Source organism: Electrophorus electricus, chromosome 2, assembly GCF_013358815.1.
Source record: "Electrophorus electricus isolate fEleEle1 chromosome 2, fEleEle1.pri, whole genome shotgun sequence".
In the NCBI taxonomy this organism is placed as follows: Eukaryota; Metazoa; Chordata; class Actinopteri; order Gymnotiformes; family Gymnotidae; genus Electrophorus; species Electrophorus electricus.
This window is the reverse complement of record NC_049536.1, coordinates 30139265-30154565: the sequence shown is the minus strand read 5'-3', so window position 1 is coordinate 30154565 and position 15301 is coordinate 30139265. Positions and strand designations below refer to the sequence as shown.

The 15301-nt window shown below is 47.2% G+C and overlaps 1 protein-coding gene across 10 annotated transcripts in view; it reads right to left on the bottom strand.

Annotated features, from left to right (window-relative positions):
* Positions 1–99: 99 nt before the first annotated feature.
* The window catches only part of LOC113590629 (plakophilin-4-like), a 70129-nt gene continuing 54927 nt past the window's right edge, over positions 100–15301 (bottom strand). For 8 of the 10 annotated variants that reach the window (XM_035523771.1, XM_035523773.1, XM_035523772.1 and 5 more), the window contains 13 exons: positions 14203–14335; positions 12662–12872; positions 7776–7959; positions 6432–6549; positions 5520–5711; positions 4602–4775; positions 3741–3891; positions 3301–3493; positions 3056–3140; positions 2490–2607; positions 2103–2231; positions 1658–1731; positions 100–1060 (listed from right to left, as the gene is read on the bottom strand). In XM_035523771.1, the coding sequence (XP_035379664.1) occupies positions 818–1060; positions 1658–1731; positions 2103–2231; positions 2490–2607; positions 3056–3140; positions 3301–3493; positions 3741–3891; positions 4602–4775; positions 5520–5711; positions 6432–6549; positions 7776–7959; positions 12662–12872; positions 14203–14335 (2005 nt within the window). In that variant the 3' untranslated portion in view covers positions 100–817. The remainder of the gene's footprint in view (positions 1061–1657; positions 1732–2102; positions 2232–2489; positions 2608–3055; positions 3141–3300; positions 3494–3740; positions 3892–4601; positions 4776–5519; positions 5712–6431; positions 6550–7775; positions 7960–12661; positions 12873–14202; positions 14336–15301) is intronic. The other 2 variants (XM_035523778.1, XM_035523779.1) reach the window with 1 other exon arrangement.

Sequence of the window (15301 nt, the reverse complement as noted above, 5' to 3'; positions counted from 1 at the left end):
ATAAGCAGACATCAACAATTGCTTTAAAATTTGGGGAACACATGTGGCTCCCTTATCGATCATGGACTACACACAGAATGAAAGTATGCAACACTTTTATAAAAAAAAACAAAGATGAAATTTTTATTACATCAGATTGACTGTAGGATTATGATGCCAATCCTGCCCTTGGCTCTGGATTATGGAATTCTATGTCTCTTTAACATGGCACAAGTCTCCAGCACACAAGAGCATAAACCAGGTGCCATTTTATCTCTCTTCTATATTTACAATATTCTGAAAGAAATGTACAAGACTCTGTGGCATTCACAATCTCAACAAGAAATACGATACAATTTTGTTCCTTCTGTATAAACTAGTAATTAGATCATTATTTAATCATTGTTAATATCAATAATCATCATCTTTTTTCTTTTCAGGTATGGGTTCATGATCACTTCCACCCTAAGCACATACAAACAACCTTTCTGATTTACTCACGCAAAACCTTTCTGCATTTCTGCACTTCACCCAGTCCTACATCAAACCCGTTATCAGCATTTCCATACAGGAAAATAATCTAATTAGCCAGTCTGAGCAGAACTCTGGTCCACAGATTCACAGCATTTGCATACTGTTCCCACACACTCACACGCACGCACCATGGTTCTACCTTTCTTCTTCGGTATATAAAACCACACATTCCATCTTTTCCTTCTTTGGCTAAACATTTTTGTCTTTCCATCAGCCACATTCAGAAATTCAACTTAAAATCAAAAGCGCAGTTCTAAAGTTCTCTTTTCATGTTTGTGGAACAGTCTGAGCGTCTCTGCCTTCTCTACACCCAGGAGTCCGGCGAGCCCGGGTACTGCTCGGTCCGATACGAGGCTCTCCGTGTGGTGGAGTAGAAGTCCACGTAGTTGGTGGTGGTTTTGAGGGCGTGGGGCTGTGTGGTGTAGTCAGCCGTGGAGTACTGCACAGCCTGCTCCAGGTACGGCTCCTCGTAGCCCTGGGGAGACTGAAGGTACATCCGATACTGCTCATAATTCCTCGCACCACCCTCATCGCCGTAGTACATATGCTGAGGACACATCACACACGACACACAATCAATGAGCAACGCCTCAGGACACACAGGACAGCTGGAGTTGGACTGCAGTGGAGTGGACTCATCTGAAACTGGATTGAAACTAATCCATAACCTCTGATACAGAGAGATCACAGTGGAAGTGAAAGCAGCTCTGTGCAGCTCACACAGGTTGTGTCTGTCTTCCTTTCATACATTACATGGCTCTGCTATAGTCTCCATGTCCTGCTTTGTTTTACACCTCTGTCATCTCATCTCTCATCATCTCTTCTTTCAGCATGTCAGCACTTTAAATGTCCTGCGATACAGCATCTGTCTCATGCATTTTTTCCACTTAAATTGTTTACAACTGAACTGCCCCACCAACAGTAAAGTGAATTACACAGAAAGTGAAAACACTCTCAGGGTTTAAAGGAATTATTTGCTGAAAAGTCATAATATGCTAGCAAGAAGGCAGTAGTGATCGGTTAAGAATTCCCCAGCTGACATCTTGGCAACTGGTTCCACTGGCTTTTATTTGCACTAGTAGCTATGATGCTGGAGTGTGAGTGAAGTGTGGTGAATGGAGAGCACCCCTTGGCTGGGACTCACCTGGGCTCTCCTCGACTCCTCTCTGCTAGGCGAGGAATAGGAGCTGATGTAAAAGGGAGATGCTTTCACAGACCCTGAAACAGACCCACAGTAGGTCAGCCATTCTGCTTTGGGCTCTTGGCTGACAGGGTTACGCCCAAGTGCTCTTTACTGCGGAGTGCTGCTTAAACCAGCTCCAGAAAACAAGCCAAAACAAGTATGGCCACAGGCCATCGGACATGCTCACATCTGATTTTATTACACACCTTATATCCCATATTCCATTCAATTTATTTCTAAAGAAAATACTGGTTATTGGGGAAAAACGCCCGTGTAAATCACTGACGACAGTAAATGCTTACGGCACATTTCCCAGATCAACAGTAATATAATCTCAGACTGCAAACAACTTTACTACCCAACTCTTAAACCAGAATTAATTTTATTTTGAGCTGCCCTTTCCCACCTGTGTATGGGGTTTTGTGAACACTGTCTCCTTGGTAGTTATAAAATTGCATAGATGGCTGCGTCCTCTGGTAATCTGAGCATTGTTCCTTAATGCCCAGCACAGCTGGGGATGAGGTTACGCTGACCGCTGCAGAGAAAATTCATTCATTCATGTTACTATTTCAAAGGATCTGTGACAGAGATTAAACACATGAGGGCACTGTTGCTTTCCCATTCAGTGATGACAAGACAAGCTAGAATATTTTGGAGAAGCTGCTAGAAACTGAAGGAAACCTCCATGTTTGTGTGTGTGTGGTGTGTGTGTTTTTCGCTTTACACCAAAACTCAAACGTTCTCAAAGGCAAATAAATGGCCGTTATTTCCAATAAGACGCAGGGAAGCCTACTTGTCTGGTGGACTGGAGACATCTGAATGGAAGTGGAGGGTAACGTAGGCTGGGACTTGAAGCGGTCTCGCTCCAGAGTGGACACAGGAGTCAAGAAGTGGTTTTGATTCCAGCCATCCTGCAACAGGAAACAGCTCTGAGCTCTCTCACGCTTCTGCCAGGGTATTACATCATATGGATGTTCATAGGCACAAACTAATAAGTGTAACAGTACACACACACACACACACACACACACACACACACACACACACACACAGTCTTTTCCTTTGTCTGTATCTTTCCTTCGCACACATACACACACAGATTAAGCATGATCTAGTTCTGGACATGTAAACATGTACACCATCCTTCAAACATGTACAGGATTAGACTGAATCATACTTAATCCATGTGTGCATGTTTGCGAGAGTTCTGGACATGTAAACATGTACACCATCCTTTACACCTTGCTGAATTACAGGTCTCCCGTACCACTATATGATGCTATTGCATCCATCTTCCCAGGGCACCACCTGTTTCTACACTTCCATGGGACTGGGAGTAGGGGGTGGAGCCGCTCTTACCTTCTTGTAGATGGTGCGCAGGTCTCTGTACTGCCACAGTGTATTGAGGACCTGCGCGGCTGCCTTCACCACCTTCATAGAGTACCTGCAGCAGAAGTCAAAGTGAGTGCTCTAAACCACTGCTCACAGCTACCGAGGGCGCCACGTCTACACACGCCTCTGTATCCAGGAGAGCATGCCTTGCATGTGTGGTTGCTTGGCTGGTTAGTTGGTTGTGTGCCTGTGTGTGGCTGGGTTAAACGCACCTATCTCCACGGCCTTTGGTGATGTTGATGAGTTTTTCGATGCCGCCCGTGTCGGCCAGGGCTTTGGCGTTCTCCATGTTCCTGCTGGACACCTCGTGCAGCGTGCAGCAAATAGCTGCCACCGTTTCATCAGACAGCAGAGTGGTGCTTCCCCCGGGCAGCCGGTTCACCAAGTCCCGCATTGCATACTTCCCTGTCTCACACACACACACACACACACACACACGCGCGCGCACACACGAGCACACACGCACGTACACACGCACGCACAGTAAATCAGCAGAAGTTAAACTAAACCATACAATTTCAAATCAATCCCATTTCTATTTGATGAAGTTTTAGTTCAAGTCTTAAAAAAGATCCGATTAGTAACACCTAATTCTCTGAGAGGACAGAGGGCTGATATGGCTGACAGGTGCCACGCCACTGTGTGCTCTCACCTATCAGCTCCTTGTTCCTAACATCCAAGGCCATGTTCCTGAGCGCCGTGGCAACGGAACACACCACACGGTCGTTATCCATCCGCAGGAGCTCTACCAGGATTGGCAGACCTTTCTCCTTCCGCACGGCCCCACGGATATATGCCGAGAACTAGACACACGCAGCACAATTAGCTTCAGCCTTGTGAAGTTGAAGCTTTGATGGTACTTAAGGTGTCTTACACTGTACTATTAAGTTTTGCATGTGCCACAGCTAATGTTGAGCTCATGTAGATTCTTTATTACTAGGGCTCTACCAAATTTACAGATGTGAAAATCGCATCACGGCTGCGGAATCAGTCTTTTTCCATGAAATATCTGATTTTCTGTGAAATGTGGGAAAATTGGAAAAATGATGTGGATTTATAAATATAGATAAAAAATACTGACATTAATTTTATCAAAAACCTTTTATTGGAATTACACACATTTCTGTTATGTTTTGGAGGCTGACGCTCCAGCATCTTGATAATCTATCAATACTTCGGAGAGAGCCGAAGTATTTTCATCCCAATTAGAATGAAGCCCAACACTCGCTCCTGATGATCAGTGCTCACCACTCAGCCATTAAGGCAGGCTATTAGCATGGCAGACTGGCCTGACAAGGCTACGTTACTATCCTAGCTAATTAGCTACGTGTTACTTAATAAATGTTGTGAAATGAAACATGAAATTTGTAATTTTTGAGAAACTAGGTCCATGAAATTATGAACTTTTTTTCTACATATTAAATAGGGCCTTATTTATAACTAACAGCCTTTCGCAAGCTATCCTCAAATACTGCAATGTAATTAATCTCATTTACACACATGTAACCTTTACCTTCCAGTGGCCTGCGGAGAGGTTCTGTAGTGACCCAGCAGCGCCCTCTAGTGTTGCAGGGTTGGAGCTCTCTGCCAGCAGGGTGAGATAGGGCTTCACCACTGCAGGGTGCCACAGCATCTCAGCGCCTTTAGGAGACTTGGAAAAGCCAGGGATGGGTCCCACACCATCCCACTAACACCACAACACACCCACACATGATACACACCCACACCAACAGACTAGTTAGTGTATTGCAACATAAATGAATTGACAGCCAGTACAGGAACAAACAAGCCTGTCTTCAAATTACGCCAGACGTAGTTATGGGTAAACACAGGTTGATCGTATCATTTGCACTTGTATGCAAACATCCGGCCAATAGAGTGATCATGAGAGTTAAACTAGAGTGAGTGCATGTACAGGATCAAAGCCTGCCACCACCGCTTGTGTGACGGTGTGACCTTGCACACCGACAGCGCTGACCCTGCCTCCCACAAGCACCCACTAACTCACAAGCAGAAAACCTGTGTGCTGCAGGTTTCACAGGCTGCTCTCAGAAAGCGCAGCATCCCAGTAGCAGGTGCAGCAGACGGCACTTTATAGGCCATAATATAGGGCATATTCTTCCCAGTGATGCTTGCGGCTATTCTACGATTCTCCGAAGGCGGTGATTATTTCGGAATGCTTTAACTGGCAGGCCAAGTGCAAAAAAGCAGGCACAGCAGAAACAGCACAGACATCTCGGGGGTGTTTGGTTTTTGCCACACATGAAAGTGACCCCAGTGGACTAAACACTGTTAAACATTTCAAAAGCTTTGGCCCAATGAAATGGTCAGGAATCGTTAATATTTACATAAACCTATGTGATTGGATCATTCAGGGATAAAGGGTGAATGCATCTAGTCTCCTGACATTCCAAGCGTTCTTCCGGCACACCTGCTCCTCCTTGATGCTCTTCCTCTTTTTCTTCCTCTTCCTCCCCCAGCAGCTGTAGTCTGCCTCTTTACTGGGTGACTCCGACCCCAGTGACCCGTCTACCTCCTCAGTGGTTATCAGACGTGAGGGTGGGATCTCCAGCTCCAACCGGTATGAGAGATTCCGCAGAGTGCAAATACAGTTCTCCACAATCTGCAAGGGAGTGGAGGAGAAAGGGTGAGGAGCAGAGAGGGCAAAAGGAAGCGATGAAAGGAATCGCCTCCTTTGTGGGAGGTGAACGGAGCCAAACAGGTCCAGAACAGAAGCTAGCCTGAGAAACCAGAACAAGCCCCTCACAGGTTTCCTAACACCATCTGGCTCCAGGATAGATTCAGGGCATAACTGATTAGAGCAACTCCGCTTGGACGCGCCCACCACACGCCCGTAAGCAGGTGCTCCACGCCGCCTCCAAGGGCTTCCGCGAGCGCCTGACCTGCTAGGCAAAATTAAACCAACTTGTACTAGACAAACCCTTCTTCCCACAATCCTCTATGCATCAGAAGGCCTGGGCACACAGCTCTAATTTGGCCTAGGTGAGGCCACGGGGGGCGTGGCTACCTCCAGCCTCACGCAGGGCGGGAGAAGCATGGGCCAGCAGCAGAGAGGGAGGGTGAATGTTCGTGTTAGTCACACACGCCGCCCGCCAGCCGCTCAGGAACAATAATGTACTAAAGGGCATTAAATGCTTTAACTGCAGCATTTACTTGGGCTTAGAGATCTGAGGCCTGCAGGCTGGAAGCTTCCAGACACTCTGAGCTTGCGTTTATTTCCACGCTGTGCAGATGCACCGGCATGTATGGGCACCGAGGTATAAGCACACGTGTTTAACTCTAAGCAAGTGCATGTGTGTTAGAGGTGTGCATGCATGTGTACCTTGCTGTCGAAGTCTGATGTGCTAACGCAGGCTTTGATGACGTAGAGCAGCGAGTCCACCAGCCCGTCGCAGCAGCGCAGCTGCTTCCTGGCCTCTTCACCTGCCGAGCTCAGGTTCCTATGGCAACAAGCGGCCCAGGGCCATATCCGGTCGGAAATTAAACCTCGTGGTGCATAACAATTCCAATGAGCAGCACTGTGTGTGTGTGAGAGAGAGTGTGTGTGAGTGTATAGCTGTAGCTGTAATGCACATGTGCCTAGTTATACGTGATAGATGGAATTAAGGCAGTTTAGGGTCGAATGGGAGTGGGTCAGTTGATTATTACTCCCTTACGAAAACTTTGAGTCTGGCTCAGTTTTCAGACTCCACCTGGGATAGACCAACTCCAGGAAGTCTGTGTGAAAAACAGCTACTCATTTGTTTCCGACCCAGTTCCATTTGATAGCTATTAGCAGGTCTCGAGTTAAAGGGAGATGTCAGGTGGATGCCTTCTCCCCAGAGAAATCAATTAGACATAACTCACCCCTTATAAAAGTGTCGTCCCCCTGTGCATCCTCTTTTGATCAGTTTTGGTACGATATGTCTATTATCAGTTTTGGTACGATATGTCTATTATCGATATTTTAATTCTGTTTATAAATGTGATCACGATCGGGGCAAATCACGATCACGATCGGGGCAAAATGTTAACGTGTGTTTTGAATGCAAACAGTAGGGGGCGATCTGACCGCTTTTCTCCCTTATACAGTGTAGTATCAGTGTAGTATTTGGTTTAGAGTGTGCAGTCGTCATAGTTCAGAAGCAGACAGGCAGGAGACATATTATCTAACCACCCCCCAACTCCTCTGGCTGCTGGCAGATATTTTGCTGCACTAAATGTTACCACTCAGGGTGCCACTCACTTTTGCACTAGTGACTGTTATGACCAATTTATTTTGTCAATTAAAAGGGAGGGCTTTCATCTGTTTGCTGAAATTACTAAACTGCCATCCAATCAAAGACAGTCGTGTGTGGGCAGGGCAGGTCAGATAACCACCCATTGATGGCCCTCGTCAGCGCACAGTGGCATTTCTGCAGCTTAATATGGAAACAGTATTTTTGCATTAAAATACTGTAGACTAATTAACGCATCATAAATACCCTGATGTTGGTGACATGTTAACAGAATTTAGAGCTCTAAACATTAACATCTCTCCTACCCACTGGTTCTGGTTCTGATCATTAGACAACTTTGGACACCTCATTATATTTAGGGATACGTGACTTGAAACCTAATCTAAAGTGGCTTTGTTGTGCTGCAGTGAAGCATTTTCCACAAGGGGGCAGTGCAGTGCTGTGGGTACCTCAGGCAGCCGGTAGTGTTGCGGAGCACAAGTGAAGAATGGAATTTGAGCTTGTGGTCATCATCATAGGACGAGTTGCTCCAGCCGGAATGGGGAATGATCACAGTGTTGGTCAGAGTCGTTAAGGCATCGTGGACGATTGTCATCTTAACGGCATCACAAGAGGACAGGTTCCACAGGACCCCTGTGGGGAGAGGTGGTTAGTGGGCGCATTGGTTAGGCACTCGAGGCTTTCAAGGTCTTTACAGAGCAATGTGCAAAGACGAGATCTGACGATGGAGACGGACAGACTCATCACTGCTGGTGCCTGATGGATTAGCTGTAGGGTCGTCAGCTGGGAGACACCATTCCTTCCACTCAAAGCGAACTAGAAGACTGATCCTGCCTAATGAAGCCCGCCTGGCTTAACTGTACCACTTTAAGAGTACTTAGAAATATTTTAAGAAGATGCAGCGTGAAGATGAGATCTCTGGGAAACCATAAACTGGAATACAGACGTGCGCGGAAAGTTTAGTGTACAACCATAAAGCGCCGGGGTTATTTTTGTGTTATTTTCTGCGAATTTTGCAGCTACTGAGCCTCTGACACACAGTAAGAATAAATGGCTAGAGAAGTGCTCTTCGATCATTTTGGGCGAAAGTTATTACGTCTAACGCGTCCTGCGTTTGTTGTGTGTCATGTTGAACCCTGTCTACTGGTGATTTTCTAAAACTGCAGTGAGACAATCTAACCACAGCTCAGAAACGTATCCGTAAAATGGCAGATTAAAACACTGTGCATCGCCGGCTCAGAACTGACAGGCAAGACACTTATGTGAGATTAGACAGAAAGGAAAAGTCTTTATTCAAATGATTGGTTTAGATTCTTGTTTCCCCCCCCAGACTAACCCAGCCCAGATACCACCTGAGCCCCACACTGCTCCACAGCAGCTGCACTAACTATGTCAGGTTCTAGGAGAAGTACTGTTAGAATAACACTGTTAGGGAAATATCAGACACAGTACCAGTGTACCCGTAACAAGGAGTGCTGTCTACCTGAGAGAGAGCCTGATCGAGTCAGTGAACGGGCCCTCTCTCTGTGCTCGTTCCAGGTTCAGACTGCGTCTACAGCAGGCCAGATGCAGTCAAGGCATGCTTTCTCAACATGGATTAACAAAACATTTAAAAATATGGAACAAAATATACTTACAGTTTTACTTACTTATTTGTATGAAATAATCTTGTTACTTGTATACATTTTTCAGCGTGGGTTTATTTCGTATAACGGAAAGCCAACTGCAAATAACTTATGACTGGACTCTACACCTGACTCGGACTTGCACCCCACAGACTTGAGGCTTGACTTGGACTTCTGGAAAGACACCTGAGATTTGACTTGGACTCTGAATATCTCTGGACTAAGGCTAAACAGCACGGACCTGGGACGATCAGGGGAGAACAGAGCTCACTACCAGCTTAATCCAGCGCAGAGACAGAACCCCACATAAACACGGGCATGCATGCACACGTGCGCACACGCAAACAGACAAGCGCAGAAGAGACAGAACAGGCGATGTGTACGCTGCGTACATGACATCTGCTTAAGTGATCGAGTGTAAATGCAGAGCAGTGCAGTGTGTGTGTGTGGTGTGTGTGAGAGACAGAGATAAGAATGGGAGCACAGAGACTGTTTTCCAATAGATCCCTGGTGAGCTCAAATCTTGGTCAGAAGCCGCGCTCTGTCTTGTTCTACCTCGCTTTCAAATAATGGGCACAGACAGCAAAATCCTCCACACTGCCTGCATGTGTTTGGTTGTGTGTGTGTTTACACAAAGTGGCAGCAGAAATAAACCTGCTGTAACCTAAAGAATGTCTGGTCTACTTTTTATACAATCTATGTGAAATAACCATATTTCACTAAATGAAAAATGCCCACTAATTTTATTTCAATCACAAAAAACACAACAAACCTCACGACCCAGACCCCCAGTGACCCAGACCTGTGGTCTACAGGTGGAAACATCTCATGTGGTCAGCAGCCACTAGGACTCACCGGTTCTTCATTACCGTCAAGAAAACTCATTCCAGCACACAAAGCACAGTTGAGACGGCACTTCAGTGTCCTGTCACCAAGAAAGTCATCACCCACATGGTGATGTCATGAGCACACATGCAGAGCGACATGCTTCCTTAAACAGGCTGCAACAGGGCTGCTTCAGCTGGTCCCATACATCCATCCATCCCGCAGAGATAGTCTGTGGGGGAGCTGTCTGCAGAGTCCCCGCGAGGCTATATTTGACAGGTGAGTATGATGGAGCACACACACACACACACTCGTGATTTAAATGCTGTGTGCGTATGTGTTTGTGAAAGACAGAGGGGAAAAATAGACAGAGGGAACATATGAGCCTGGCATAGAAAGATGATGGTAGAAAGGAAAAATGAAAGAAGCATCTCTCTCAGGGCACTGGTGTGCAGAAGCACTCCTCTGCTTGCTTTCTGCAGCTTTAATGAAGTGTGGACTAAGGCTGGAGCGGAGCACAGTGGCACGAGGGAGGAGGTGGTGGGAGGCTCACACCACCTGGAGATGGAGACTCTGAAACAGGGTCATCTGACCCCGGCCTAAAGAGGAGGGGTCGAGCTGAGCAGAGGAGGAAGCCTGTGGAAGAGTGAGGGAGATTAGCGCCGCCATCCAGAAAGCTGGCCAGGACGCACTGGGACTCCAGGTCCTCGTACTGGGGCAAGGCTCCAACAGTCAGGGGGCTTCCCCACACACACAAAGAGCTAGAATCCCACAAATATGTTTACCCCATCACCAATGCCAAAATCTTTGTCCTATCAGTGCTTCTCAACACCTGTCATCATTAACGCGCTGTTTACGGTCACATTAAAGTCGGGACTGCCGTCACGGCCAACAAAGTCGGAGTGCGTTACGGACTGCCCTCAACAGGCAGTCACTATGGAAACCCAGGGTGGAAACAACTGCCTCTACACACAGCTGAGATCTCAGCCACTGAACAGCAAATTGTGCTGAAGTAAACAAGGTGAGAGGTGTGTCCCTGGCCAGGCAGGGCATCTGAGGGGAAGCAGCTGAAGAGCGCATCTTGTCAATACCCATCACCTCACCATGGAGAAAACTGCTGATTGGCGTTCTCCAGAGGCACTGGAAGCTCTGATTGGCTTAGATTATTCAGCGGTGACACTGGAGGTTTTGCCCCCATGTAATTGCTTGACGTACAGCTGTCAGCCACCAATTAGGTGAGCGACGTGACACACGCTAGTGTCAGAACTAATCACTTCAGTGGTAATGAGAATGGCGAGAGAAGGGAACAGATCTCTGCTTGAGATCGGTTCAGAGAGCAAGACTTAACAGTGGGATAGAGAGAGAGACAGACAGAGAGACAGACAGACACAGAGAGATGGAGAGAGACAGAGAGGGAAAGAGACAAACAGACAGAGAGAGAGAATTGGCCAGGGCCATGTAGCAGTGTTCAAGCAGACATGCAGACAAGCATCTCCAGCCCATTGAAATCAGAGGGCTAATGCTAATGTCTCATCCTCAGTTCTAGTAGTTGTTAATATAAACACATAAAACACACAAACCCTAAAATAAGCATGTCGTGTGTGTAATCTGTGTGTCATGCCTGCACAACCCGAGCCATCTGTCTCAGAAGAACCCACGTACAGACAGAATGCATATAAACCTCTCATTGTATACATTTACTAGGGAACAACAGAACACACATACAGCTGATGTAGACTCCAGGGAGCCAGCCATGTAAGCTGAAGCAATCAATTAATAATTCTCTACTCCCAAGTGGTCCTGACTAGACCTGACACACACACACACCCACCAACCCACCCACCCACCCACCCACCCACCCACCCACACACACACACACACACACACACACACACACACACACACACACACACACACACACACACACGAACACACGAACACGCACACATACACACAAACACGCTTGACAGGTCACGATTCCACAAATTCAGCATCTGCTGCACTGCAGGGAGAGACAGTATATAAAACTCCAGCCAGACTTTTTCTGCCTATCAAGAACTGAGAGTGTGTGTTTGTGTATGTATTTTGCGCACGCATGCACAGGCTGGTTGTGTGTGCAAGTGAAAGTCACCGTGTAGACAGATTACGGTTCGACTTGAGCGGGAGACCCTGCATGGTGCAGCTCTGCGTCCTCCGTGTTCCCCGGCACCAGATACGGCTCCTGGTCTTACATAAGACGGCCAAGCACTGAGAACAGTAGGAGAGAGCTGATTCAGCCCGTCATGACTCACACCCACCAGCGGGGGGCGCGGGAACCCGTCGTGCTGATGCAGCACAAACGAGCTCTCTGAAGTACGTAGCAACAGCAGGTGTGCCAATCAGGTGACTGCAGGTGTGAGTCCCATGACTGTGAGGGGGGCTGGAACCTCAGTGCCAAAATCTGTCTCACAAACCACACAGAATCCATCCGAGGAACGGCGGGACCACAAACAGGCCCTCGTCGTGGGGAAGGCGGGGCCGTCCGACCAGCCGAGATCACCTCGTTAATGATTCGGGTGTTACAGGAGACGCGGACGCGGGCTCGAGGCCCCACGGCCGGCATCGGCGAAAAGGCTGTGCAAAGAGAGCGCTCGAGGCGCGGAGCTCATCTCCCAATTACAGCGGGCCGAGATGCCGAGCGGCTCCCTGTCCGGATGCCACGGATTCCGCTGTGGAGCTGAGGACAGCTGCTCTGGCTGGTTGCACGCAAACCATGTGACGTGAGACGGCACCGACACTGCGCCATGGAAGACACCTAGTGTGGGAGTGCATGCAGCTCTCAGCCCCGGCCCCATGGAAAGCAAAAACAAAGGGAACCGCACACGCGCGCGCGCGCACACACTTACCCGTGATGACCTCTCGCACTTCAGCGTCCACAGTCTTCCTCAGTAGGCGGAGTAGAGCGGGCACGCCCCCAGCGTTCCTCACGGCGATCTTGTTGTCATCGGCTTTGCCGTACACCAGGTTCCTCAGTGCACCGCACGCGTTCCGCTGCACTTCCAGGACCTTGTGGTCCAGCAGATCCACCAGGTGCTTGATCCCATTCAGCCGACACACCTGAGCAGGCAACAACACACACCTGAGCACACACCTGCCATACAGACTGACAGTCATGCAACTCTGAAACCTTTTTGAAGTCTTAGGCAGTAAGTGGACTTTGCCTTAATATGGGGTTCGAGTGTGTTCTCCATGGGCATGACTATAGATACCTCCCATGAACACTCTACTCTGAACACTTTACACCTGTGTGTTCTGCATGTGCTCCTTCTGTGTCAACACACTGCATTCTGAAGCAAAACGATGATACCAGTGTCTGTCAGTCATTCCAGTACATCTGTCTGTACGACTTTGAGGGAGGAGAGTAATGTCAGCTGATAACTGGGCCCCTGGATGAGTTGCGTGTGCAGAGACGACAGGCAGAACTGTCCTCCGATACCCGTCTGCATGCAGAGCAACTTTGGCAATGGCTGGTCACCAAAACCCCAGTGGCAGTGGGGAAAGAATGTTTGTATTTTGGAGTTAAAGTGTAGGAGGGGCTCTAGCCTGCATGAGAAAAGTAATATACTGAGTCCCCATAGCACAAGGTGGAGACATGCCTTCACCATGGCTACCATGGTCTGTCGAACTGTCTAGTTCCGATGTATGTTCTCTTTCTCTCACTGTGTGTGTGTGTGTGTGTGTGTGCGCACACACGCACAAGGATATCTGAAACAGAGAGAATACTCAGATATAAATATGTATAAGAGGATGTTCATATAAACATGTTTGTTAAATTCAGTAGTATAAATACAGATAAGGGGATGTTTATATAAACATGTTTTTGTCTGTTAAATGCAGTCTGAATGCAGTCTGCACTCTAGAAGCTAGCAGCCTTTTTCTGTATCTCTGGAAATGAACCTGATGTCAGTATGCATATGTTCACACTTGAACAGTTAGTGAGTGTGAGTAAGTGTGTGTGCGAGATGTAAATATATATATATATATATATACGTACATATACATACACACATCCGAAGAAGATTCTAGGTGAGTAGCTGCAGTGTACTGTAGTAAGATGATAATTGTATTCAAATTTCAAAATTGTATTAAAGTACACAGAGTTTCCACAGAAACAGGACATTTCAAACAGAAACTCTGTGTACATCAGCACAATTCTGAATATGTGTAAAACGTTAGTGTGTATGCTGCTCATCAAGAACAGTTGTTGTATTTTAGCAGTTTCTGCAACTACATACCGAGGACAGAGATTTCACATGGCAGCATTAACTGTAACTGTTGCCATCAACATAGCACTGATTTGTATGCACGAATGAAACCTCAGTCTTGCTTAGTATTCACTGCAAACTGGTGAGAGCGCTGTATGCGTGCATGTGTGCGCATACGCCACCTCTGCCTTGGTGCGGTTATCTCCGAAGCACAGGTGCTGGAGGTAGGCTGCAGCGTTGGCCTGCACAGAGGGGAACTGGTGCTGGAGCATGCGGATCACCTCTGGCAGCTCTGGGTCCCTCCATGCAAACTCTCTGGATGACACACACACACAGAGTAATATATCACTATGGTTGTGATGGAAGATGCTTCTAACTCATGCTCTAACTTAATAGCCCCAACTCCTTAAAGGGTAATAATATTTGCCTTGTTTGCTTTATAGAAGAATTTCCACATAGTAAATTGATATAATAAATAGAATTCCACTTAATAAATTCATGCAGAATTTACACTGTACTTGCCATGTGCTATAATAATGTCTGCCTCTCAAAGCTGCAAGGTCCCCCTGGACCTCAGTGTGTGGGTGTGCGTTCATGCATGTGTGCATGAAAGTTTTCTCTTTTTCATCAGAGACCAGAAATGAGATTCCCTGTCCTGCATGCTCAACTGACGAACCATCTCTCAGCTAAATCTTGCTTTTTGCTTTGAGATCAAGACACACTCACAAAGTTGCGCCACACCACACTTCTGCATTTATATGAAGGAAACCTTCAAGGCTGCTTGGATGTTACAAACTTTCATTGAATTATTCCATCAAAATCTCACACCCCAGGAAAGGGGAAACTCACAGAAACCTCCTGCTTTGGCTGTTCACAGTGAGCATCCGCCAAGCTGCCCCTTCACACTGGCGCAACGAATCGGGTGTAAAACAGCAATTTACAGGCTGTAGTGGGTGACCCAGCCATACCCCCTCAGTGGGCGGGGTTTATGGGGTGACATAGGATTTGATTGGTGAATGGCTGAGTGACTTTACTGGGAGAACCAAAGCCTGGGCAACGCTGCGTTAACCCTGTCGGGGGGGGGGCATGCTCCACAAGCACGCTTTTCCCAGCTCAGCGTTAACGCCCTTCTAAACACCTCTTCTCTGTCTGCCTCCCCACGCTAACACAGCTCAGAAGACTTTACAGAGGTAAACTCGTAAAACAGCATGACGCACACACAGCGCAGCCAGAAGAAAGGATTTAACAATATAAAAAAAATGTAATTGACACAATTACAAT